The sequence below is a fragment of the Pipistrellus hanaki genome, assembly GCF_964339955.1.
Source record: "Pipistrellus hanaki genome assembly, chromosome: 7".
Lineage (NCBI taxonomy): Eukaryota > Metazoa > Chordata > Mammalia > Chiroptera > Vespertilionidae > Pipistrellus > Pipistrellus hanaki.
The window spans coordinates 78,048,449-78,072,869 of NC_140509.1; the positions used below are offsets into that span (position 1 = coordinate 78,048,449).

Below are 24,421 nucleotides of genomic sequence, written 5' to 3' on the forward strand. Positions count from 1 at the left end.
CTATTTTCAGTTCGTAAAAGGCAGTGCCCGATGTCATCTTTGACTTATCCTGAACATGATAAATCTATTTATATGCTATTTTATTGCATCTTCACCTTTGGGGCATGTTTTTCTTTTTTCTTTTTTATTAATTCGATTATAGACTTTATACAGATTTCACTTTTTTTGGTGTGAGTGTGTGTGTCTTGAGTGTCTGATTTCAATTACAGGATCTTACTCAGGGTCTCACACAGCTGGCTTGCTTCTTCTTCTTTTTTTTTTTTTTTAAGAGGTGTTATAATTTATTTTCAGATGTAAAATATGATTTTTATGTAGCTACCATTAGTTTTATTTTAATTTAAAAACTATTCTAAATATAATAATACATGTAATAAACCTTAATATTTCAAGAAAAATTATCTTACATATAATAATATTACAGGCAATAAACATTAATATTTCAAGAATAAAAGGATTTTAAGTATAATAATATTATCAAACTGTACTAACATAGTATGATATCACAAAAGTTGTAGGAAATATGAAAAATTTTCAAATAACAGGATTATTTCTATTATATTCTAAAATATTTTTTCCCCTCTGGCTCTATTTTTGTTCATCTGTTTATGTTGTTCATTATATTCCACAATTGAGTGAGATCATGTGATATTTATCTTTCTCCGACTTGCTTATTTTGCTTAGCATGATGCTTTTAAAGTCTGTTTAGTCGGAGATGAGTATTGCTACTCCAGATTTTCTTTTTCTTTTCCATTTGCATGGAAGGTTTTTTCCATCCCTTAACTTTCATCCTGTGTGTGTCTTTTGTTTTGAGGTGGTCTCTTGTAGACAGCATATAGTTGGGTCATGTTTTGTATCCATTCACTACTTTACACCTTTTGATTGGAGCTTTTAATCCATTTAAGTTATTATTTAATAACATTTAGGTTATTATTGAGAGGTAGTTATTTTTAGCCATTTTAATTCTGTATGGCTAGGTTTCTCTCTCTGTTTCTTCTTCTCAGCAGTCCCTTACAGCAGTCCCTTTAGCACTTCTTGTAATGCTGGTTTGGCAGTCCCTTTAGCACTTCTTGTAATGCTGGTCTAGCCTTTTTTTGTCTGGGAAGCTCTTTATTTGCCCGTCTATTTTGAATTATAGCCTTGCTGGATATTGTAATTTTGGTCTCATATCCTTGCTTTCCATTACCTTGAGTACTTCATGCCATTCCCTTCTGGCCTGTAGAGTTTCTGATGAGAAATCAGGTGTCAGCCTGATGGGAACTCCTTTGTAGGTAACAGTTTTCTTTTCTCTTGGTACCTTAAAATTCTCTTTTTGTCTTTAATTTGAGGCAATTTAATTATGATGTGTCTATGTGTGGGTCTGTTTGGGTTGTTTTTGTTTGGGGTTCTCTGTGCCTCCTGAACTTCTATGACTTTTTCCTTTACCAGGTTAGGGGAGTTTTCTACCATTATTTCTTAAAACACCTTCTCTATTCCTTTTTTTCTTTCTGCCTCTTTTGGCACACTTACTATTCTAATATTGTTACATTTTACATTGTTCCACATCTACCTTAAGCTGTCCTCCTGTTTTTTAATTGTTTTTTTTCCTTTTTGGTTCACTAATTGAGTGATATTTTCAACTCTGTCTTCTAATTCACTGATTCCATACTCAGCTTCCCCTAATCTGTGTATTCCTTCCAATGTGTTCTTTATTTGTGTTATGTCATCTTGATCTAAGACTGTTCTTTTTCATAGTTACTATATCTTTTCATACTGTTGAGCATTTTTAACATCATTACTCTGAACTCTGTTTCAGATAAATTTCTTATCTTTGCTTCATTTATCTCTTCTAGAGAATTCGCTAGTTCTTTCATTTGGGGGTTGTTTCTTTGTTTCCTCATTCTGGTTGTCTGTTTGGGTTTGTGACTATGTTTTAGGTAGATCCTCTATATATCTCAATCTCTAGTGTTAAAACTTTTGGGACAGTTTGAGTTCTTCAGCACCTCATTTGAGTTTTATTTATATGCCTATCTAGAAAGCCTTTCCGTAGCTACTACACATACAGCTATTTTAGCAGTTTGACAGTTTCATTGTGTTTTAGTGTGTGACACTTTATTAAAAGAGGGACAAACTGGAATTTATGCCCAGATCTGTTTATTGCTAGAGTTTATATGTACTCTCCCTCATTTCCAATTTCTTTTCACTTATTTAAGACAAATAAGCTTTTAAAGTCTTCCCTGTGTTTTTTCCCTAATAGCCACAATATGAGAGCTCTTCACCCCAGAATCCATTTTCAGATCCATCAGTGTCCAATTCCCAGCAAGAGGAACTTGAGCAAAAGCTTGCATCTACTGAGAAAGAGGTTTTACAACTTAATCAGTTTCTCAAACAAAGACTAAGCCAATTTAGTGAAGAGAAGAAGAAATTAGAGGAAAAGGTAAGTATATTTAAAGAAGTTAAGTTAGGCCAACAATATTTCTTTATTATGCATGAGCGGACCCTATCAGAAGTGAGCAAAAATCTTTAAAAAGTTCATTATTGTGGGGAGAAGAGGGAGATAGGCACATGCGTCAGGGCGACATAGGGGAGGGGCTTGCCTGTCAGTCCAGCCTGGAGAACAATAATTAGAGATATTGAAGATGTCAGAGTGGGTGCATGATGAAACGAGTTCCTAGGAGAAATAGGGAAAGGTTGGTAACAGACAACAAGGTGGAAGATGCCCTCTTGGGAAGGAAGAGGAATTGCCTTCTGGGGAGTGAAGCATTGAAAAATGGAAATGTCTATGCCAGGGAAACTTGAGGAAGGGGTGAATGCACATGTGTCAAACACAAGGCCCGCGGGCCAAATCCAGTCCGCCAGGCCTTGCAATGTGGCCCACACCGCTCTGTCATCACTGCACTCCGCTGTCAGTTTATGGCATTGTCAGTTTATGACTGTTCATTAAACCATTCGGCCCACGATTTAGGCTGGATTTTAGATTTTGGCCCCTTCTCTGATTGAGTTCGACACCCCTAATGTAGAGGCTAAAGTTTGTATCAGAGAGCATCGAGATGTGTTTCCAAAGGGAGTGTAGGAGCTGGAAAATACACTCATTGATGTATTTCCAACTAATGCATCAACTACACAGCCCTTTGGCCCACATGAAATTGGATTGCATTGTTTTCTTCATGTATTTTCTCCAATGCTGATCAAGACTGATTTTTTTTTTTACCGAAAAACATTTACTGTGTTAATAATAAGCATTTACCTAATAAAAGAATAACATGCTAATTGACGTACCTTTGCAATGCTCACTAGCCAATCAGGAGTGAGTATGCACATTAACCCAACAAATATGGCGGGTTAATTTACATATGCGGCTGCTATGGGCTTGAGCAGTGTAGGAAGGTGGAAAGGTGGCTCAAAGGCGGCTCCATCCAGAGCGAAGGCAGTGCCGGCAGCCAGGGAAAGGAAGCCCCATTCTGGCACGAATCTTCGTGCATCAGGCTTCTAGTAATAATAATAAAAGAAGCTACTTTTTAGTGAGCTCTTATATATGCCAGACAGCATGTTAATGTGCATTCAGGGCATTTTCTTATTTAATTCTAACCTTCAGAAAACCCTATGAGCTATATACTATGCCCCCCATTTTAAAAAATGAGGTAACTCAAGCTTTGAGAAAAGTAATTTGAAAAATTTGTCTAGTTGCATGTGAATAAAAATTGTCAAAAAGATAGGAGTAAAATTCAAGACAATTTAACTCCACAGCTGATGCTTTGGCTGTAACAATGATTTGTAAAACATTTACAGAAAAACATTTCATCACTAATCTGTTTTGTTCTAATTATTGTATTTAAAATAAAGAAAAATAAATTTGTTAACCTCTTCTAAAACAGGGCTGGCTTTCCTGTTGCCTTCTAAGAATGATCTTAGTGTTGCATAATACTTTCTGGAAGGAAAAACACTGAACTTTTATAAATAGAACAGGAAAGATTTATTAGTGATGCCTCATTTACCTGGGATAATTACTGGAATTCAGACTTCAGTAATCTCTGTTAACCTGAAACAACACAAAACTTTGAAGTTAAAAGAATAAAATAAAACAAAAACTAAGAGCTTCTCGTTAGTGAGCATGGCTGGAAAAACACAAGAACCAGTGGTTATGGGTTATCAACTTGTAGTCAACAATTAACAGAGGTTACCCAGCAGGAGAACATTGACAGAGATTTGTGATCAAGGGCAGCAAGCTTGGCACCATAGCAAAGGCAGTTGACCAACCAAAGAAAAAGGAGAAAATGAGGACTTCTTTTCATAGTAGACCACATGACTGACTTGTTCCAGTGCTGCTTTTTGAGGACATCACTGTGCCATGTTTAAGACACTTAAACAATTAAGTGTAAATTCTGGAACACTTAGTAAAATAGACTGGTAGTTATATTTACTTCTACCATGTTTCCCTGAAAATAAGACATCCTCTGAAAATAAGACCTAGCACAACTTTGGGAAAATAAATTAATATAAGACACTGTCTTATTTTTGGGGAAACAGGGTATCACATAGTTACTTTCTAAGGAAGAACAGGCTTTGTTGATGTGCAATTCAACACAGCTGGTTGTCAGAGAATTTTTGGGAATCTGGTTCATAGTAAAACACTGAAGGGACATTGGCTTTAGTGTTCAGTCAGACAATCTATTCTTAAATCCCAACTCTGTCTCTGAGACTTGTGGTTAAGTCACAAAAGATCTCTAGGCCTCATATTCTGAAAGCATATTGTACTATGGTCTTGCGGATCACTATCAGTGCCAGCAGTCTGTGAGTTGTAATATATCACAAGGTAAGTTGTCATACCAGCATACTTGCCTTTAGTCCCGAGAAAGCCCCACTAAATAACAGGATTTGTCTGTTTTCCCAATTTTGCTTTTTACTCAAGGTAATAAATGGATTCTGATGTTACTGATGGAATGAATGAGATGTGATTCATTTTTCCAATTGAAGTTTTAATAAAATTTGTTATAAATTAGACCCGAAGAAATTAGATAATGCATGAAAGAAACTAAATTTTGGACAAGTGCTAGCTTTAGTAAAATAAGAAGGACTACTCCATTATACCACTAATTACTAGTATTTATTTCCCTGGGTAAAAATGGGAAAAGACTGTAAAAATATTTTAAAACTATAAACTTCAAAAAGGATGTTAAATGTTTGGGAGACTGGTGATTTAAGGTATATATGAATCTAGACTTCACTTTTTAGGTAACTATATATGCATATTGTTTTTAATTGATCTTAAGTATGAAAGAGCTTTGCAATAAGATGGAATTTAAAGAGTTTATTTTACATGCAAATGTGAAAAAAAATTACATAGAAATCTGAGGTCTGGCCTTCACAGAGTGGGGTTTTCTAATGTCATGCACTCCGTGTGTTCTATAGCAGGTGCTCACCTAATATATTTCATCAATTCTAAAATGACATTAATGGGAAGGTACACCTTTATTTTATGTAATTTTTAGAACACAGGCTGCAAGTTTAATTATGCTACAATGCCTTCACAATGGTCTTCCTTGAGGTATGGATTGGTATGGCTAGTCCCCTTGTCAGTTCCTAAGTATTTAATAACTAGAGGCCCGGTGCACAAAATTCGTGCATGGAGGTGGGGGCTGGGGGTTGCGGTGGGTGTGTCCCTCAGACCAACCTGCACCCTCTCTAATCTGGGACCTTTTGAGGGATGTCTGTCTGTCCATTTAGGCCCAATCCCAGTAGGATTGGCCCTAAACGGGCAGTCGGACATCGCTTTCACAATCCAGGACTGCTGGCTCCCAACTGCTTGCCTGCCTGCCTTCCTGATTACTCCTAATCGCTTCTGCCTGCCAACCTGATCACCCCCTAACCACTTCTCTGCCAACCTGATTGATGCCTAACTGCTCCCTGCCCCTAACTGCCCTCCTTTGCAGGTCTAGTCATCCCTAACTGCCCTCCCCTGTAGGCCTGATCCCTCCCAACTGTCCTCCCCTGCTGGCCATCTTGTGGCAGCTATCTTGTGTCCACATGGGGGCAGCCATCTTTGGTCACATGGGGGCAGCCATCTTATGTGTTGGAGTGATGGTCAATTTGCATATCACTCTTTTATTAGATAGGATAGAGGCCTAATGCATGGGTGGAAGCTGGCTGGTTTGCTCTGAAAGATGTCCCGGATCAGGGTGCGGTTCCCTTAGGGTGTGGGGCAGCCTGGGTGAGGGGCCTGTGATGGTTTGCAGGCCGGCCAGGACCTCAATGACCCAAGCAGAGGCTCTGCTATCTGGGATTTATTTATCTTCTATAGTTGAAACTTTGTAGCCTTGAGTGGAGGCCAGGGCCAGCCAGGGTGGGTTGGAAGCTTGGCTTCCTCCATTGCCAGGGGCAACCCAAACCTCCTGCTCTCTCCAGCTCTCTCCAGCTCAGTGGCCCCCACCATCTTTGTTAGGATTTATTTATCTTCTATAATTGAAACTTCGTAACCTTGAACAGGGGCCGGGGCCATCCAGGGCGGGCAGGAAGCTTGGCTTACTCCATCACTGGAGGCAGCCCAAGCCTTCTGCTTGCTCCAGCTCCATTGCTTTCACCATATTTGTGGGGTTAATTTGCATATTCTCTCCTGATTGGCTGGTGGGCCTGGCTGTGGAGGTACAGTCAATTTGCATGTTTCTCTTTTATTAGATATGATTTTAGTAAGACCTCTTAGATTTTTTTCAGTTATTTTTTAAAAAATCTTTATTTTTGAAAGTCCTTCTAGCTTTGATTGCATTGCTTTAGTCCATGATAAGCATTTCCTTTGCAAGTTTGTTAGTAACAGAACAGCTTTAATTATTTGCAGGCATCTTCCTTTCTTAATTCACATAAAACATTTGAATATAGCTTTGCTAGAAATAAGAATTGGACTCATTCCTCAGTGAATTACTTGCTTCACTGATTTTAAAATTATATCTCATGACTCTTTCTGTCTCATGCTGAAAACCCAATAACTTTTGTCAGTGCCAAATTGTAACATAAAACCTTCAACACATAGTTTCAACATGTACATAACACTTTTGAAATGTCAAAATAAGAATAGCCTTGACCAAATTTTCACATATGCAGGCATTAAAAACAAAATAATACAATAAAAACTTTATTACTGCTATCTTTCTGACTGCAGTTCATAAAATGTCATCACCTGTAAATGAAAACAAAAAAATTTTCAAAAACTTGATTTCAGTGCTATGAAATTTGAAAAAATGTGAATATTAGAATTGATGAAATAAAGTAAATTTTACTTGAGTTGGTGGTGGTATCAGCTATAACCTAGAACTGTTGGAGAATTCAGTGATGCCTAAGATTAGAATGTTTGTTTTGTTATTATTTTTTCATGGCACAAAACCATTGAAGATCTATAATCTTTTTATAGCTTAAAACTAGAGATAGATACATCAATAGCCTGAAAAAGAAATGCCAGAAGGAATCTGAACAAAACAAAGAAAAGCAGAGAAGAATTGAGACCTTGGAAAAGTATCTGGCTGATCTCCCAACTCTAGATGATGTCCAGAGCCAGAGTCTACAGGTAACAGGAAACCAGTGCTCGTCTTAAGTGGCTTGAAGCATATACTTTAAGTTAATGCTTTCGAAATTTCATAACTTTTGTAATTTCAAATTTTAGTTTTATAGCTGTCTAATTATAAGTTAAATCTGTTTAATTGCTGTTTTTAAGGATTAACTTTAATTAGAAACTGTTCATCTAAGCATGAGTAGGTCTTTCTTGTTAATGTTACCTTCCCAATGAAACCGTATGTTAACTCTCTCACTTAACGTTCTGTCCTCAAAGGTCATTTCCAAACCAGTCGGACACACATACCATACACACATTACACAGTCTGACTTTTCCCAGCATTCTGTGGGATCTCTTCAACAAGACCTTTTTTTTTTTTTTTTTTTTTTTTTTAACTATTTTCCTATTTGATTTGTTTCCCTCATTCTTCTTAATTTTTCCACAAATTGTTTTTTATACTTTATGGTCTCCATTTACTCCTTCTTCTTTTCTGACCATTTTCCCTTCTTAAGGATACCCCCTCCAGAGTCTTTTGACCAGTTCTGGGGCCTGTCCTCCTGAAACCCTATTTATAAGCCACCTATTTTCCAGTCTTTTTTCAAAGTCTTTCTAATCATGGCATTTTCAGCCTCTGCACTATTGACATTTGGGGCGGATCATTTTTTGTTGTAGGGTCCTGACCTGTGCGTTCGAGGACGCTTCACAGCATTTCTGGCCTTCACCTACTAGAGGTCAATAGCATGTTTTTCCTCCCCCCATCCCAGACCAAAACTACCTGCAGACATTTTCAAATGGCCCCTGGGAGGGACAATTGCTCCAGTTGAAATCATCCGTCTAAGCCACAGAATGCTGACTCTAGACCTACAACACATTCTCTGTTTAAGTTAATTTATAATTTCTATAACTAAGACAGGGTGACAGGAGGAGGAGGACAGGAGTTTGCATGACGAGGAACAGCAAGGAATATAGATCTTAAGACATGGGTTTATGCTACCTGGGTTTATACCCCATTAAGATGGCTAATATATATATATATATATATATATATATATATATATATATATATATATAAAAAAGAGAAAGCAAGTGTTGGCAACAATGATGCGGAGAGTTGGACTCCTTATGCACTATTGGTCAGAATGTAAAATGATGTGGCCACTGTGGAAAATGATAATTTTGTCATAAAAATTAAAAATATAATTATACAATCAATCCACCAATTCCATATATATATATATATATATATATATATATATATATATATATATATTCAAAAGAATTGAAAGCAGGGACTCAAACAGGTGTTTGTACATGATGTTTGCTCATAATATTATTGCAATAGCCAAAAGTTGGAGGCAGCTAGTGCCCACCATTGGGTGAATGCATAAGCAAGATGAGGCATATACACACCATCAGCCTTAAAAAGGAAGGGAATTCTGACACATGCTACAAGATGGATGAACCTGAGGGTAATTTCTTATGTAAAATAAGCCAGTCGCAAAGATAAATGTTGTATGAGGTCCCTGCAGTAGTCAGTTTCATAGAGACAGAAAGTCCAAGTGTGCTTGCCAGGGGCTGAGGGGAGAAGTGGATAGGGAGTTGATAATGGGTATAAAGTTTGTTTTGCAAGATAAAAAGAGTTCTGATTATTAGTTGTACAATTATGTGTATGTACTTAACACTACTGAAATGTAGAGTTAAAAGTGGTTAAGATGGTAATGTTTTTGTTATGTATATTTTGCCACAATTAAAAATATATTTTTTAAAAATTCCCCAAATTGAGATCATTCACCTTCTGTCGCTATCTTCTAGAACTCTTTGATTCCATTCTCTTCTTCTCCATAATTTCATTCCCCCAGCTCTCTTGACACAAAAGAGATAAAATGTTAGTAAGTGGATGAAATGAAAAGACGTAGTGTGATTTTAACCAGTGCATTAATCTTTGAGAACACAGTAACAATTTCTAGTAGAAAGACATTTAATATTTCATGTTTTATGAACTTTAAAACATTTCTTCTTAGCTGCAGGTTCTAGAAGAAAAAAACAAGAATTTGCAAGAGACTTTGATAGATATGGAAAAAAAGCTTGAAGAGATGAAAAAACAGTGCCAAGACAAAGAGGTGCAGATAATATGCCAGAAAAAGAAAGAAAAGGAGTTGGTAACTACGGTTCAAAAGTAAGAAAACCTTCAGTAATTCTTCGTATTTTTAAATTATATTTTTCATAAAGCATTTCACCTAAAATACATTAATTTATAATTATTACTCTTTATTCTTTTTATCTTAATGATGTATTATTAAGAACCGGAAGTACTGTGTCCTTAAAATAGGTTGTCTCAGTTGTTGTTTAACATTTTAATGCAGCATCCTGGCCTCTTGCCAACGGGAGAGCAGTGGAAGCGCTAAGTACCGGGAAGAGCAGCAGCCTGGCTCTCATACTGCACTCCTTCGTGCAGATGTCCAGTGATGCCATTGGCTCCTCTTCCGGTGCTGCAGAGGGACAGACGGGGCTGTTGGCCACGTACCTTTCAGTTTGGCTGACATGTATTACCTCATGGGATCTCTGCTTTTAAATCACTGCAGTTAGAATTATAGAGAATATTTTTGTTAGTATATCTAGCTACTATATTCATGCTGGGAAATTAATACTGGATTCCTGAAAAAATCTGGACAACTGTGTTATATATGCATGTACACATACTCTCTTATCTTGTAAAACTTAAATTTAATAGATTATTGATCATAAATAGATAAAAAATATCCTGAAGAATGATACAACAAAGCAACAAAAAACTAAATTTAAGAAATATATTCTCATGCTTATATCAATTATATATAACTCAGTGTATTCTCAGCTGTTTAATGAAAATCTGATGATTCCATGTTAATATTGCTTTACTACTTTCAGAGTCTTAAGTGTGCCTGGTCTTCTTTTATTCTTGGATTTCAGTGCAGAAATTTCTAATTTCTGGGACAATTCAGTATTATTCAGTGTTCGTGAGCTAAGCTCCAGAAAAATTCATACACTTTGATTCTATCTTTATTTTTCTCCTCTTTTATGGTTTCTTGCTCTTTAAGGGAACTTTTTATAGCTCCACATCTTATATCCTATCTCTTGTCTCAAAATAGCTTTATGACTTCCACTAATTCTACCATATATCTTTTTCTGTCATCTTACTGATAAAATGAAAAGAGGTAATGTATCTGTTCTCTTTTAATAGGGCATTATGATTATAAACTCAAGCTGTGTTCTATGAATAGAGAATTAAGGACACTTGAAAATAATTTGAATGTTTGTTTTGTTCCAGTGTGTGCTTTTACATATTTAATATGATTTTATACCTTCTCTTTTATTTTGATTTTTCGCTTTTATTAGGTTTTTGGAGAACATTGAGACTGGTATTTTTTTATTTGGAAAGACTTAGTACAGTGCATTTCATAATACATTTTCCATTTCCTAATTTTATCTTGATACTCTCTGAGACGATATTACTAGAAAATTTCGCTCGATTCCAAATGAGTGCAAAGAACCAGAGAAGGTCTTCTATGATTCTTCAGTACTCGTATGGCTGTGGCGTCACTGGACTTCGGGGGCAGGAGTGTTGTTTCCGTTTCCTCAGCTGAATGGCACAGTATTCCTTAAGTGCCAGAACTGCAGATGTATATGTGACTTTGGATTATATCATTACAGTTTTTGGTTTTATATAATATTTCTTAAGTTCCCTGCTTTATGAATATGTAAGATCTTTTGAGATTTCAAAAGATATGATGAAAGTTTTCATATTACAAAAGTAAATAAATATGTGGGTGTGATCCCTAATAATGCAATAGTTGATACCTTTGCTGGTCAAGAGATTTATTACTTTTCTAAGTGAGCATGCTTTATAACATAAAGAGAATGAGAATGGATACCTGAAAGAAGACTTGCTATTTTTTCATGACAGTACATTTTCCCCTTATTGTTGGCTCATTTTTCAAGTTTTATGTCTTTTGGAATGTTATAAATGCATAGTTGTGTCTTGACTGCATTGGGGGGAAAAAAAAAACTTATTCTGAAATTGAAATAATGTGTTTTTCACTTTTAGACTGAGAAAGCAAATTTTTTCATGGCAGGTAATATATTACGAAGCAGTACACTACATTTGTAACACATATAACTTCTCTAGTGCCATTACTTACCAACACATCTGAAGCCCATATTGTATTTTAGGACTGTCAATTCTTTGTCCACAATCTGAATATGGTATTTCTTTTTTGAAATTCTGTAAGCATGTATTGAGCCAAACTGAGGAAGCAAGATCACAAATGCTCCTTCGTGCTTTCTTTGTTTTTTGTTTTTTGTTTGTTTGTTTGTTTGTTTGTTTTTTGAAAGACAGAAAACACAGGATAGCCTTAATACTTGAAAGGAGAAAAATAATGAAACTAGCATAACCCAAATAAGATGAAGCTTATTTCTTTTAGTATTTTGTAACTCTTGAGTATGACCACAAACAAGCTAAAGTGGAGCTATTCCTAAGTGTTTTTCTGTTATATTTTGGTTTTGATCATTATTGTAAATGCTATAATTCCTTTTAACCCAAACACGACTATTTTACCTTTCTTAGAGCCAATACCATCCCCCCATTTACCCTCTTATTCTTAGTGTGCCAGAGGGTCTTTTGTCTTTTGTTCTTCTAAAATGCAACTGTTTCATGGCTATCATGAGAAAGTGTTAGGTGAAGTAACACATATATTAGATTGCTGCTCTTATTAATAAAGTAGAAGTGCAATTCTGCTGGTTTAGGCAACAACTATCTTTACAAACTTTTCCTGAGCTCAGAATAAAGGGCAAAAGATGTGTATTCATATTCTTAGGCTCCTTTCCACAGTCATCTTAACCAAGTAACTCTGATTTTGGTGGGGAGAGAAAAGGAAGAGGACTCGGATTTCAGAGCTTGGGTTAGGGTAAAACGAGGGCCTAAGATGTCACAAACGAGGGCCTAAGATGTCATATTCCTGAAAGATGATCAGCCTCCAGTGTGTTTCTTACTTTTATGAAATATAGGTCCTCAAGCTTATTTATATACTGTCTGTAAGTCTCGATTAAAAAACATTATAGACCCTCAGAAGGGACTGCATTTATGTTGACATTTTCTACCAAAGTTAGCATATAGAACCCATTTTCTTTATATAATTGTTTTTCTAAAACAGTTTGCAGCAAAAGGTGGAAAGATGCCTTGAAGATGGAATTCGCCTTCCTATATTAGATGCAAAACAGCTTCAGGATGAAAATGATAACCTGAGAGAACAAAATGAGAATGCTAGTAAGGTCAGTGCATATCTTTCATAATAACATGAAATCTATTCTATGTGGTCATGTGTCTAGAAATATAACTTAGAGTTATTTGATTTATATTTTTATAATATTTAGTAACTGATGGAATTTTTAGTTTGCATGTTTTTATTTGGAAAGAAAATACCCATTTAAGTAAATTTAAATAAAAGCCAAATTCAGGAAATTGTATTCTTAGAAAAACAAAAGGATATCTTTTTCCTTTTTACATTATTCAAAGTCTGTTTCAAAGTTATTTTTGTAAATTGCATTACAGAAAATCTTTATCAGGAATAGGAAGACTTTTGCAATTTTACATATGTGGTTATTTAAAGGATACTTGGTATGAATACTTTTATTAAAAAATTACTCCCTAATTGTTTAAAAATCATATTATTTCCTGTGATTTCTTTGTTTTCTTGAAATACCAATACTTTTAAAAAGCAATGGGGAAAACTTGATCCAGACTGACATGTTTTCTGTGTTTTAGATAATAGACCACCAACAAGATGAGATTGACAGAAAGACATTAGAAATTCAGGTAAGAAATGTTTTGTGCTCATTTTAATTTAGCTATTTGCCAGTTTACTCTTAACGGACACAACATAAAAATATTAAAGCATATAAATATTTGTATGAAAAGATTAATAGCACTTAAGATGAAGTTGCAAATTCTTTAATATTAATCTTTCAGTTTTTTTAACAGAAATGCTACTCAGTAAATCAGTTCTTCAAAAAATTGTGAAAATTGTCTATTCCTTACTTGTCTTTGTTTTAATTGGATGCAGTCTATCTCTACTACTAAACACACATTTAGTTAAGGTCATCATGATCTAACTAAAGAAAATGGGCCTTTTTATTTTTATTATTTTTATTACTATAATAATATTTATTAGATAGGAATACATTTCAAAAACCTCTGAGGATTTTTCATTTTCTTTCCCAAATAATCTGCATGAATTAGTTTATGAGGTGGTATCCTCATTTCTGTTTGTTCACCTGCCAGTGGGAGGTCTGATAATGGTCTATTTTTAGTTCACTGTGATGGCAAGAGCCTTCTCCTTTGTAATAATTCTATATGTATTCTTCCTGTATTATCAAAACATTGACTTTAAGTATCTGCTTATGTGTTATGTAGATTTAACATATTTTACCCAGATTAAAAACGTTCTTGGAAAAGATGGTGTTTTCCCCTCATTGTAGACATCTGCTCTAGAGGTAACAGGGTTTCATTTAAACGTGAGCGCTTCCTCTTCCAAGGCGCTGGGGAGGATGATAGATCTAAACTATTCAGAATCAGTATTCCTTGTTATTTACCAAATTGCATTTTGCTTTCAGTTTTAACATGTTTTGTTTACATTTCTCTTTAGTCTATGCAAGGGAAACTTTCTGAAGAAAAGCTGACCACTAAGAAGCTGATGGAAGAGCTGGAAAAGAAAGAAAGAAACCTGCAGAGATTAACGAAAACATTGCTTGATGTGAGTAGAAGAAATTCAAATTACTTTCAAAGGATGACTCACTACCTATTTAAGTAAAAGCAAATGCTTATTTTGTACATATTCAAAAACCATTTTTAAATTGAAGGCTTGATTTTGATGTGCCAATTAATTAAATCCATTATATTTCTTACTAAAATTATAATAAAAAGACAGACTTATTTTTTTGTCTTAGAATACAACTTCACAGACATTACTCTAAGTCAAATGTTAGATAGAGATTAGGCCCCAAAACCATCGAATAAAGCATATTGAATGTACAAAATTACCCTAGGAAATCTTTAAGGCAGATGCAGTGTTGACACTGTCATTGGAACAGATTACACTTTCTTCACTTAGTTATGAGATGAACTATTTGGCTTGCATTTAAGGACATGTTATACAGATAATACTTAATTTTAGTTTTTAACTATCATACTGACATTTGCCACTTAAATACTTCAGCATTTCCAAAAATTAGGGACATTTTCTTATATAACCATATCACAATTGTCATACCCAGTAAGAATAATATGTCTTAATATTTTATAATACTCAGTCTGTATTCCACTTCTTTACAAATGCTTTTTATAGTGACCTGAAACCAGCATTCAGTAAAGACAGTGAGTTGCATTTCATTTTGCCTTATAATCCTAAGGCCCCCTTCTCCCACGTTAGTGACTTGTTGATAAAACTGTGCCTGTTTGTCTTGTAGACTTCTATTTGTGAGACCTCTGGGTTTGTCTGATTACTTCCTCATGATGTCATTTGTCTTGTTCTCTACCCCGTCTATTTTCTTGTGAGCTAGAAGTTAGAGCTAAAGACAATCATTAGATTTAGGTCAAACATCTTTTGTAGGTGTTGTTCACATCATCAAATGATATATGTGTGGTTATTTCACTGTAAGTGACACCAGTACTCATCTCATTGGGTCAAGAGGTGACAGACCGCTTTTTTCCATTGTCCTGTTAGAGCCTTGCAAACAGCAGGCATTCTGTGGGTGATGCTTAGGCAACTGGGTGAATATATAGTTTGCCAGCAGCTTTTACTTTGTTGGTTTTAGTATCCACCAGTGATCATTATCTGAGTCATTAGATGATTAAAAGAATGGTATTTTTTTTCTAATTACGTCATTCCTTTTACATTTACTAGCTGGCACTCATCTATTTTTAAAAAATCTTTTCCTCATCAAAATTGGTTATTCTGAAATAAGTCCCAGTTGGCATGCTAATTAAACTTACCTTCATGAGCACTTTTCAGGATGAGGAGTAGATGATGGCACTTTGGGGAATGAGGCGATTGTAACTTTCTCGAAGTGTAGTAAATCATGAGTCATACTGACACTTCCAATTCAAATTTAACAATTTACAGTTGTTCAGGGTCTTTTTTCCTTCTTTGATTTTTTAGTTGTATTTTTCTCTTACACTGAAAATTTTGGTTCTGTTTACTATAACAGCATACATACTTAGTAACTAAATCACTATTGCTGCTAATAATAAAACCGTAGGATGAGATGTAAGTTCCTTTGTGGTTCTTTTTGTTCTTAGGATGTCTTTTTTTTTTTTTTTTTTAGAAAAATACATATATAACCAAGATGCTCATTATGTGAGAGACTCCTAGAAACTGTTTGGAGTTGTAATTTCCTCTCTGGGGCAGAGGAACCATTTCCATTATTTAAATTATTTTTCTATTCCCCCCCCCCCCACTAAATTTAGTTAATATGCATATAATATTCCACTGTTTCGTTGATAGACTTAGGGGGGGAATGTTAACCTGTATGGCTTTTGAGTACCTTTCCTCTGTTTTAACCATGTTTTCTCCATCCGTTGCAGAACCAAAGACACACAGAAGAGACATGCTCTGTGTTGGATCAGGGCCCGGAAGCAGACCAGCCCAGGCTTCCCAAACGACCGCTCTTTGATTTGAGTGTGATTGACCAGCTGTTCAAGGAAATGTCCTACTGTTTGTTCGATTTGAAGGCATTGTGCAGCATTCTTAACCAGCGTGCTCAGGGCAAGGAGCCAAACCTTTCATTGTTACTGGGAATCAGATGTAAGTGGCCCATGACTTGTCCTTACGTTATTGCTAACTGTTAGAAACCTGTCTTCATGAATTAGGAACTTCTGGCTGCATTGTCTGTATTTGTCTTTAATCTCCTTTCCTACATAGACTTCTAAATCTCTGAATCAATCTGTGGGTTGTGAATGCATGTTTTTACTTCATTACTAGGACTTACCTCATGCTTACAGAAGTGAGCATGGCCACAGTTGATATGGAATGGCACCTGCCAAATGCCTGCGCACTGAGCTGTGCGGATCCCTGAGGGGATGATGATAGGTGTGGTTTTCTGACCACTCTCCTAAACATAGTAATTCTGTAGGCTTTCAATAGGCCCAGCCATCAGTCCCCTGGAAAATCTTGGAGAAAAGATACTCACTCGCTCTCCTCTGTAGCCTTTGTTCTGTGGGTTTTCATGGCCTACAGGTCTCTTGCTCTTGTCATGCATACCTGCTGGCTTAGTCCCTTTCGGTGTGACACCCCCCATTCTGCCTCTATCTTCCTCCACACAGAGTTGTGACAGCTGCCTCAGGATATCCCCGTGTCACGTCCCTTCTGTGCTGCTGTTGCAGGAACACTCATTTCCGCATGTGCTTCTCAATTTCAATATTGATGTGTTAGTCTCCTTTTAACACGGAAGAAATGGACTTCAGTTAGGAGGTAGGAATGGGGTCAGGTCATTTATGCAGTAACATGTTGTATTGAGTAATTACCTAATAATATGGTAAACATGTGCCTACAGAGGGGACTACCCCCCCCCCCCCCCCCCAGTTTTAGAAAGATTTCACCATCTTGGATCATAATAGTTATTTTGTCAAACCAAATACATAATACTCTTGATCAAAGTGAATCACTTGTTAAATGAGACATGTATCTGTGCTCAGAGATGTTAGCAGGATTTCCCTCATATTCAGCAAATGCCTTCTACAGACCAGGCATGATAATGCAGATAATTAGAACACAGCCCTTGCTCACACATTAGCCAAATGCCCAGGGCATTGTGATAAGTATAATTGAGATGTGCACAGGGACAGTGGGAGCACAAGGACAAGTGACTAAATCTTCCTGGTGAGGGCTATGAAGACTCCATGGAGTGGCTGGCGTTGGCTTGCATCTTTAAGGAGGGGTTTGCTAGGTGAATATGGGTGGCTCAGTTAGCAATGATCTCTCAGAACAAGAACCAAAAGTTCAGTCTCAGAACTCATCATCTCCACCATTTCAGAGATGGTCACTCTTTCACTTATGCTGTAACCTACATCTGCACACTCCTAGATAATAATTGTTAACTTCTTCAGTAATGGGGCAAGAGAGCTATCTTAATATGAACAAAAGGGAGCCTTAATAACTGCCACAGTCACCTCTCCGTGAACACTCTTTCCAGTCTTTCCAGTTTAACCCCAGAATTCTTACCTTGTAGTTCAGCATTATACAGCTAATTCTTTTGAATCCCCATCTCTCTCTCCGTGGATTATCTGTTGGCACTGTTCACCCATGCTTCTTAAACGTTCTGCCACCATGGTGTTCATGACATCACTCTCCAGGGTCTGCTGCTGCCTTTATGACTGCTCAGCCTCAGGCTTCTATGGAATTCTCTGCCCCTGAAATGCTGGGCTCTCCCAGATACCTTGCGTTGTTGAGTTTTTGTTTCTCTTTTTAGATGTTTTCTCTGAGTAATCTTATTTATATCCTACCATCTTATTTATATCCTTCTGTTATCACTGGTACAGTGACCCATACAGATACTTATCTCTTATTCTGCCTAGAATGTCTCTTCTGGGCTCCTGATTATATTGACTTACACGTTACAACTAGCTGTTTGATAGGCATCACAGACTCATTAGGTCCAAAGCAACCCTACTCTTCCTACCACCATCCACCCATCACCCCAACTGGACTTTATCCTCTTTCCTCCGTCGTGTGTCCCATACACAATTCCTGGCCCCTATGCATGTTGAGGATAGTTGGGCTGTGTCATTTTTATCATTCTCTTCCTGCTCCTGTCATGTATTTCTGCCATGATAACTTCATTGCACTGTTGCCTTAATTCAAGCTTTCCTCTTGTCCCGTCTCTCCATTAACCATCTTGTCCATTTTTCACAGTGCTGTAGAGTGATCTGTGGATTTCCTAACACTTACACTCCCCTAAAGCATCGATAGGTAGCTCACACCTGTCTCTTCAGCCTTATTTCTTGGCACTCTCCTCTTTCATAATTTGTACTCTACCATATTAGAGCTGGTCACTGATTTTCTTGAACTTTTTCAAATTCTGTCAGACTATTTGGTTTTCTGCTTCTATACCTTTGCTTATTCTACTTCCTTGGCCCATCCAATCGAACCAATTCCCTCTCCAGTCGGGGCACAAATAGGAGGCAACCAATAGATGTTTCTCTCACATCCATGTTTTCTCCCCTCCCCTCCCTTCTCCTCCCTTCCTCTCCCTAGAAGATGGTGTTTTTTTGTTTTTTTTTCTACTTTTGGAATCTTGTCATCCATTAAACATGAATTTGTGTGCATTACTGTATGAATTTAATACATTTTAATTAACAGAATTTTGAAAGGACCACGTAGATAAGATCTATTTAATAATGAATGATGCATAATTTAAATCTGACCCCAATGGTGCACCGTGAACAACACTGTATTGGCAATGATAAGTTGAAAATCCTAAAATAAATTTGTTCAAAAAAATGTGAGACATTCTCCCTATCTTTTATTTCCACAGCGCTGAACTGTTCAGCTGAAGAGACTGAGCATGACCACAGCCCAGAAACACTCACCAAAAAGCTGTCCGATGTGTGCCAGCTACGGAGGGACATTGATGAACTAAGGACTACCATATCAGACCGCTATGCTCAGGACATGGGAGACAACTGCATTACTCAGTGATCAAGTGTTGGTCCCACAGCAATAATGACCCGTTCCTAAATGCTGCTGTCTTTGTCTTCACGTTTCTTTTTGGGAGCCATGTTGGTCTACCCCACCCTGAACGCACCCAGTCTCGTCTGATCTCTGAAGGTGCCATGTTGGAAAGTTGCAAGTAACACATGACTTGCACATAGGATCTTCTTTCTGTGGATTTCTTTTGTTGGGGGGAAAGGGGATGTAAGGTGGTCTCAAAGGGCTTATCTAATCAGGACAATCAGATTACCATTTGAAAATGTGATTAAGCATATAAGGGGGAAAAAATTTCTGTATTCTCAAACTACTGAGGGTAGGACCAAGCTGTGAAGAGTGCCCTTCGGATAAAGGGGGAGGATTTCTTTTTATCCTGTTTTTGTGTGTATACGTGTGTGTGTGTGTGTGTGTGTGTGTGTGTTTATTCATAAAACAGTAAGGATTTCTAGGGTCAGAGCAAAGCTTCTGAGAAAGGCATGCACTTGTATTTTTTTTTTCTTTCGTGTAGAAGCTTGTGTTAAACTCTGGGGGTTTCAAAGGTTCCCACAGCAGGCGAGTGTTCTAATAGCAGCAGGAGGCAGACCCATTGTGTTTTGAACAACTGCTGTGCTGAGATGATGCGGTGAGGGGCTGAGTTGGTTGTAGCTACATCAACTATTTATTCCAGAAGGATTGTGGATTGCCTTAAAGGTGTGAAATTTTGATGAGATCTTATTCACTAGTGTAGTAAAATTACAAAGTATATATCACAAGGCAATTTAACATAATTTGAACTAATTTTGACATGTCCCTTACTATTTATGGTTTCTACTTATATGTTATATATATATATATGTATGTATGTATTAATGTAAGCAAAGCCATATGTAATTAATGCAGACCTTTTAAGGCCCCCCTTCATTCTTATAAAAGATTAACCAAGTGACTCTAAAACAATAACCTACTTATCCAAACCTCAAATGTTTACATTTTAGCAGTTTTATATCTGTTTTAAAGTTGAAACTACTTTAAGAAAAAGCCAGCCTGTCCTCTTTATATTTGAATTATCACTGGCATAAAACAAAATTTAAATTATGTGATATTTCAATTCCTTTAATTAGGTAAGGTACATTATAAATGAGTTTTCATAGAATACAGACTTGGTCAAGTTAGTTCCATTGGAGTACATGTGTCACTAAGAAATGGAACTGTTATTTAAGTAGACATGCAGTCAGTTTAACTTTCAAATGACTATCTCCTTGTTTTAGTTGGTATTGTGGAAGGACTATATATTCTATTTCCTTCAGAGCATTCGTTACATTGTTTTGAATATTCTTCCCTATGACAGTCATTGTCCTTTATAAGTTGCTTTGTTTTCTTGATGCATCTGAGTCTCATTAAGTCAAAATGTAAGAGGTAGATGGAATAAGGGGTGTGAGTCAAGCAAGATAAGGGCAGGTCTGTTGTTGTTTTTTGTGTGAGGCTTATATCCCGGTATAAAGGCTGCTCCCAGAAGAGATTCTTCTGAAATATTTCAGCAGTGAAAGCACGTGGTATAAGGCTTTGAAGAAGACTGCCCAGTTCAGCATTTGGTTTACATACAGCTCTCAAAACGTTACTTTTAGTTCTATTGCAGCAGTCAATTATAATACATTGTGAGGTCATCAGACTTCCCTCTGTTCAGTGCCTGAGTCCTCCCTGCTCTTCTTACCTTTTAGGGCCTGGGCACTAAGAAATCAATGCCCAGTAGTGATTCTGTGTCCCTAGCCCTACTAAGGAGGGACTGATTCACTGGTAAGAACTTGGCTTTTTCATGTGTTCATTTGCTTCCTAATGTTGGTGGGCTGAGGATATTCAGGGAGTAGTAAATTTGTGCCCACAATCTGAGGCAAAGAATTCTGCCTTGTAAAAATTAATATATCTAAAAATGACCCTGTATAGTAAAGTAGGAAGGAGCATTGAAATGCAGCATGTATTTTGATACTCTCTTTTAATAGGACCCCCACCCCCACCCCAACCTTCATAATTTTGGAAATTAAGGCACCCTAAAATATAGTACTAATAGGCAAATAATCACTGATTTATTTGGGTCACTAGGTTCTTACTTAAATATCTCCTAGTTTTTTAGTATATGTTTGGGGATTTTATGGTTATTACTGTTTTAAACTTTTGGTCATTTGTTTTAATCTATTATACATACATTTTTGTTTGTGGCTTAGTTGGGGTAAAATATTTTATTTTTTAAAATAAGTTTTCTAAACTTTTATAGAATTTCACCTAATTCATATATCTTGAGGTTAAAAAAAAATTTACTTAGTAGGAAATTAACAAACTTCTGCTTATGTATTTCATTTTCCAAAATATATACAAGCCATTAAAAAAATTAATATATGATAGTTTAAGTATAACCTTGAATTACAAAATGCAATCTCTTGGAGTCTAGAGTTTGTGAAAGGACATAGATAAGTGGATGGCCTTGGAGCATATTTTGGGGGGAAATCAAACTAGTATATTAATTCATCAGTATTTAATTTTGGTTTTCATTTTTCAGAAAATTTCCCTTCCCAAGATCTCTCTTGTGTTATTTTGAACGAGGGTACTCTTGGAAGTTATTACAATGATAAAGGTCTGAGATGAAACGTAACCTAATTTTAAAGAAAATCTATTTGAAAATTTCCTTAGATGTGAAAACTTTTAAATTATGCTTTTGTGATTAAATGCTTGTCTTCTAAGGATGTATCTCGTGCAGTATCAAAATTTACTATTAGTCTTCTGGGTTTTGAAGTTGAACTTATTCGGCCTCAGGCACATTAAAGCAGAGATGAAGTAATAGTGGTCTCCATAAAATACCCAGATTACCTGTGCAGATCAAAGGTTGTCTTTTCATTGATGTCAGGAAAAAAGGATAACTCTATTTAATTGTTAGTAAATTTGCAGTGGTCTTTCATTTAAAAAGCCTCATTGTATTGATTAGATAATTTCATGCCTAACTTTTCTTTTAAGAAGTGTGGCCCTGTTTTATATTTGAAATAGGATTTAATATTTAATGTTAACAATATTATATTTGAGTGCAATTTATTTTGGTTATCACAGTGATTAAACTGAATTGGATTGCTTTTAGTAGTTTGTTAGGGACAATCTCAAGGGCTAGGAAGTGTTGCTAAAATGGATATTGTACATTTATGACATGAATAAGCTTATAAATTAATGTGATAGTTCAAGACTTATAAATATGAATCTCTTAGAGGGTATTTTTAAAGGAACTACTTTATTGGGAAAACATTTTTTTCAATATCAGTCATAGTTCATTGAATAGCAGCTGAGAACTTGGACTATAGTTTTACACAACGCAGGTCAGCTCAGCCATATCTGTAGTGTAGGTTATTGGCATCCCCTTATATAGATTTCTATCATTGTAGATAAGTAATTACAGTAATAAGCAGTTCTCATAACCATGCTCACTTAGACTGTATCACTTGAAACTGCCAGTAGCTATAGCTCTCTGAGCCAAAGCTAATTCATTTCATTTCCATTCTTAACAATTCTTTTCAGAACTCACAAAGCAAGAAAAACTACTTATTTGGTATATAGAGTATAATTTCCAAATTCACCCCAAAAGGCCATAGTGGTATATTGCATTTAATAATATTTAATCATGAAGGGGAAATATTTTGTTTGTTTGTTTTCTTATTTAGAGGAAATATTGAGTTTATTAGAAGGATATTTTCAAATCAATAAGTCATTAACACTCTTGGCAGCTGCATACAGAGAGAACCTTTCGTGCCTTTTTGCCTGCAGTAAGCATTCATTTCTATGTTACAAGAGCTATAAGAATGTTGATGACTGTCACACCTTGTTAGACTCATTAACGATTTTTTTAAAGCAAGGAGCAGTTTTTCATTACTAGGTAGATAACTTAGTAAACATGACAGGAGGTGTCAGATATGTCTTTGGAACCCAGCCTTTTCCCCATATTGTGAGCAGGAAACCCATTTGGAATGTCATGTGTGAATGTGTGTGTACATATATGTATAAATATTATTTAAATATATAAATACAATTCAGCATCACGCTGGTGTGATGGCAAGAGTGGTAGGGTGCTAGGTGGTCACATGAAAAGCACAGCAGAGTGTATAATCAGTCACTATGGCTGGTGGTTTTTGTAAACTAGGTTCAGTTTTGAACCACCCAGAATACCTCATGTGTAAATACAGTGGTCATGACTTAATTAAAATACAGTCCTTGTAAAAAGAATGTGAAGCCACTGGTTGGCTTATGCCTTCTGATCTGTCATTCTTGCCCCTTATTTATAAAGGGGCTGTTTTTCTGTTTGTTTTGTTTTTTTTTAATAGGGTTTACAGCTAGAATTTTGAATGCCAAAGTTCTATTTATTAAATTTTTTTAAAAAAAGTTTCCAATGTTAATAGCTAAGTATTTTTCCACTGGATTATTGTTTGTTGATGTTGGAATTTGTATTTACAGAGAAATAAAATTTTTATTAAAAAATTTATCTCTTCCAAGTGTCTAATTTTAATATAACAATGTGTTTGAAATTTCAGACTCTCGGTGACAAGAAGATACTGACTTGCTCTTTAGATAAAAGTTTTCTATAAATAAGAGAACCTATGACTAGAAAGTGGAGACTTCTGATTCAGTTACTTAAAAGCTTTTTCTCATGGCCTTCCCAGGAAGGCACTGAGATTTTTTTATGACAGATTTTTATATGATATGTCTATATCCATTTCAGTTAATAGTGCGTGTCCCCCTTTTGGATTTTGAAAATCCCTATTTATATCAAGAGAGTTTTCTTTTCCAACAGAGAAAATTTGATTTTAGTTTTCCATATTGCTAAAAGCTTGGACTAGCAAATCAAATATTTATTTTCCCTTCTAATCAAAGTTGAAACCTGACTGAAACATATGCTACGAATGTGACCTTGTGAAAAGGTCTTACAATGCAGGGACCTTGACATCTCACCTTTGATGGTTTGCCAGCCTAGACCAGAGAGGCCCTGTGGATGGCACCCTGGGTCCTTGTTCTAACGTGTGTGGGCTGTGGCCTCAGTGTCTCCAGGAAGTTGGTTACTATTTGGCTTAGCAGTCCTTGTTTCCAGTCCAGCTAACTTGACATGACTCTGTCAGAGTCTCTAATGAGACAACTGATTCAGTTACCAGAAGGAGCATTGAGAAAT

General features: G+C 36.1%; 1 protein-coding gene across 1 annotated transcript in view; it reads left to right on the plus strand.

The window, feature by feature from the left end:
• CEP85L (centrosomal protein 85L) overlaps positions 1–23,281 on the plus strand; it is an 82,440-nt gene extending 59,159 nt beyond the window's left edge. Inside the window, exons 6-13 of the mRNA XM_084889939.1 lie at positions 2,234–2,413; positions 7,376–7,528; positions 9,535–9,689; positions 12,703–12,820; positions 13,314–13,364; positions 14,194–14,301; positions 16,131–16,350; positions 19,079–23,281. Coding sequence (XP_084746065.1) covers positions 2,234–2,413; positions 7,376–7,528; positions 9,535–9,689; positions 12,703–12,820; positions 13,314–13,364; positions 14,194–14,301; positions 16,131–16,350; positions 19,079–19,242 — 1,149 coding nt within the window. The 3' untranslated portion in view covers positions 19,243–23,281. The remainder of the gene's footprint in view (positions 1–2,233; positions 2,414–7,375; positions 7,529–9,534; positions 9,690–12,702; positions 12,821–13,313; positions 13,365–14,193; positions 14,302–16,130; positions 16,351–19,078) is intronic.
• The last annotated feature ends 1,140 nt before the right edge of the window (positions 23,282–24,421 follow it).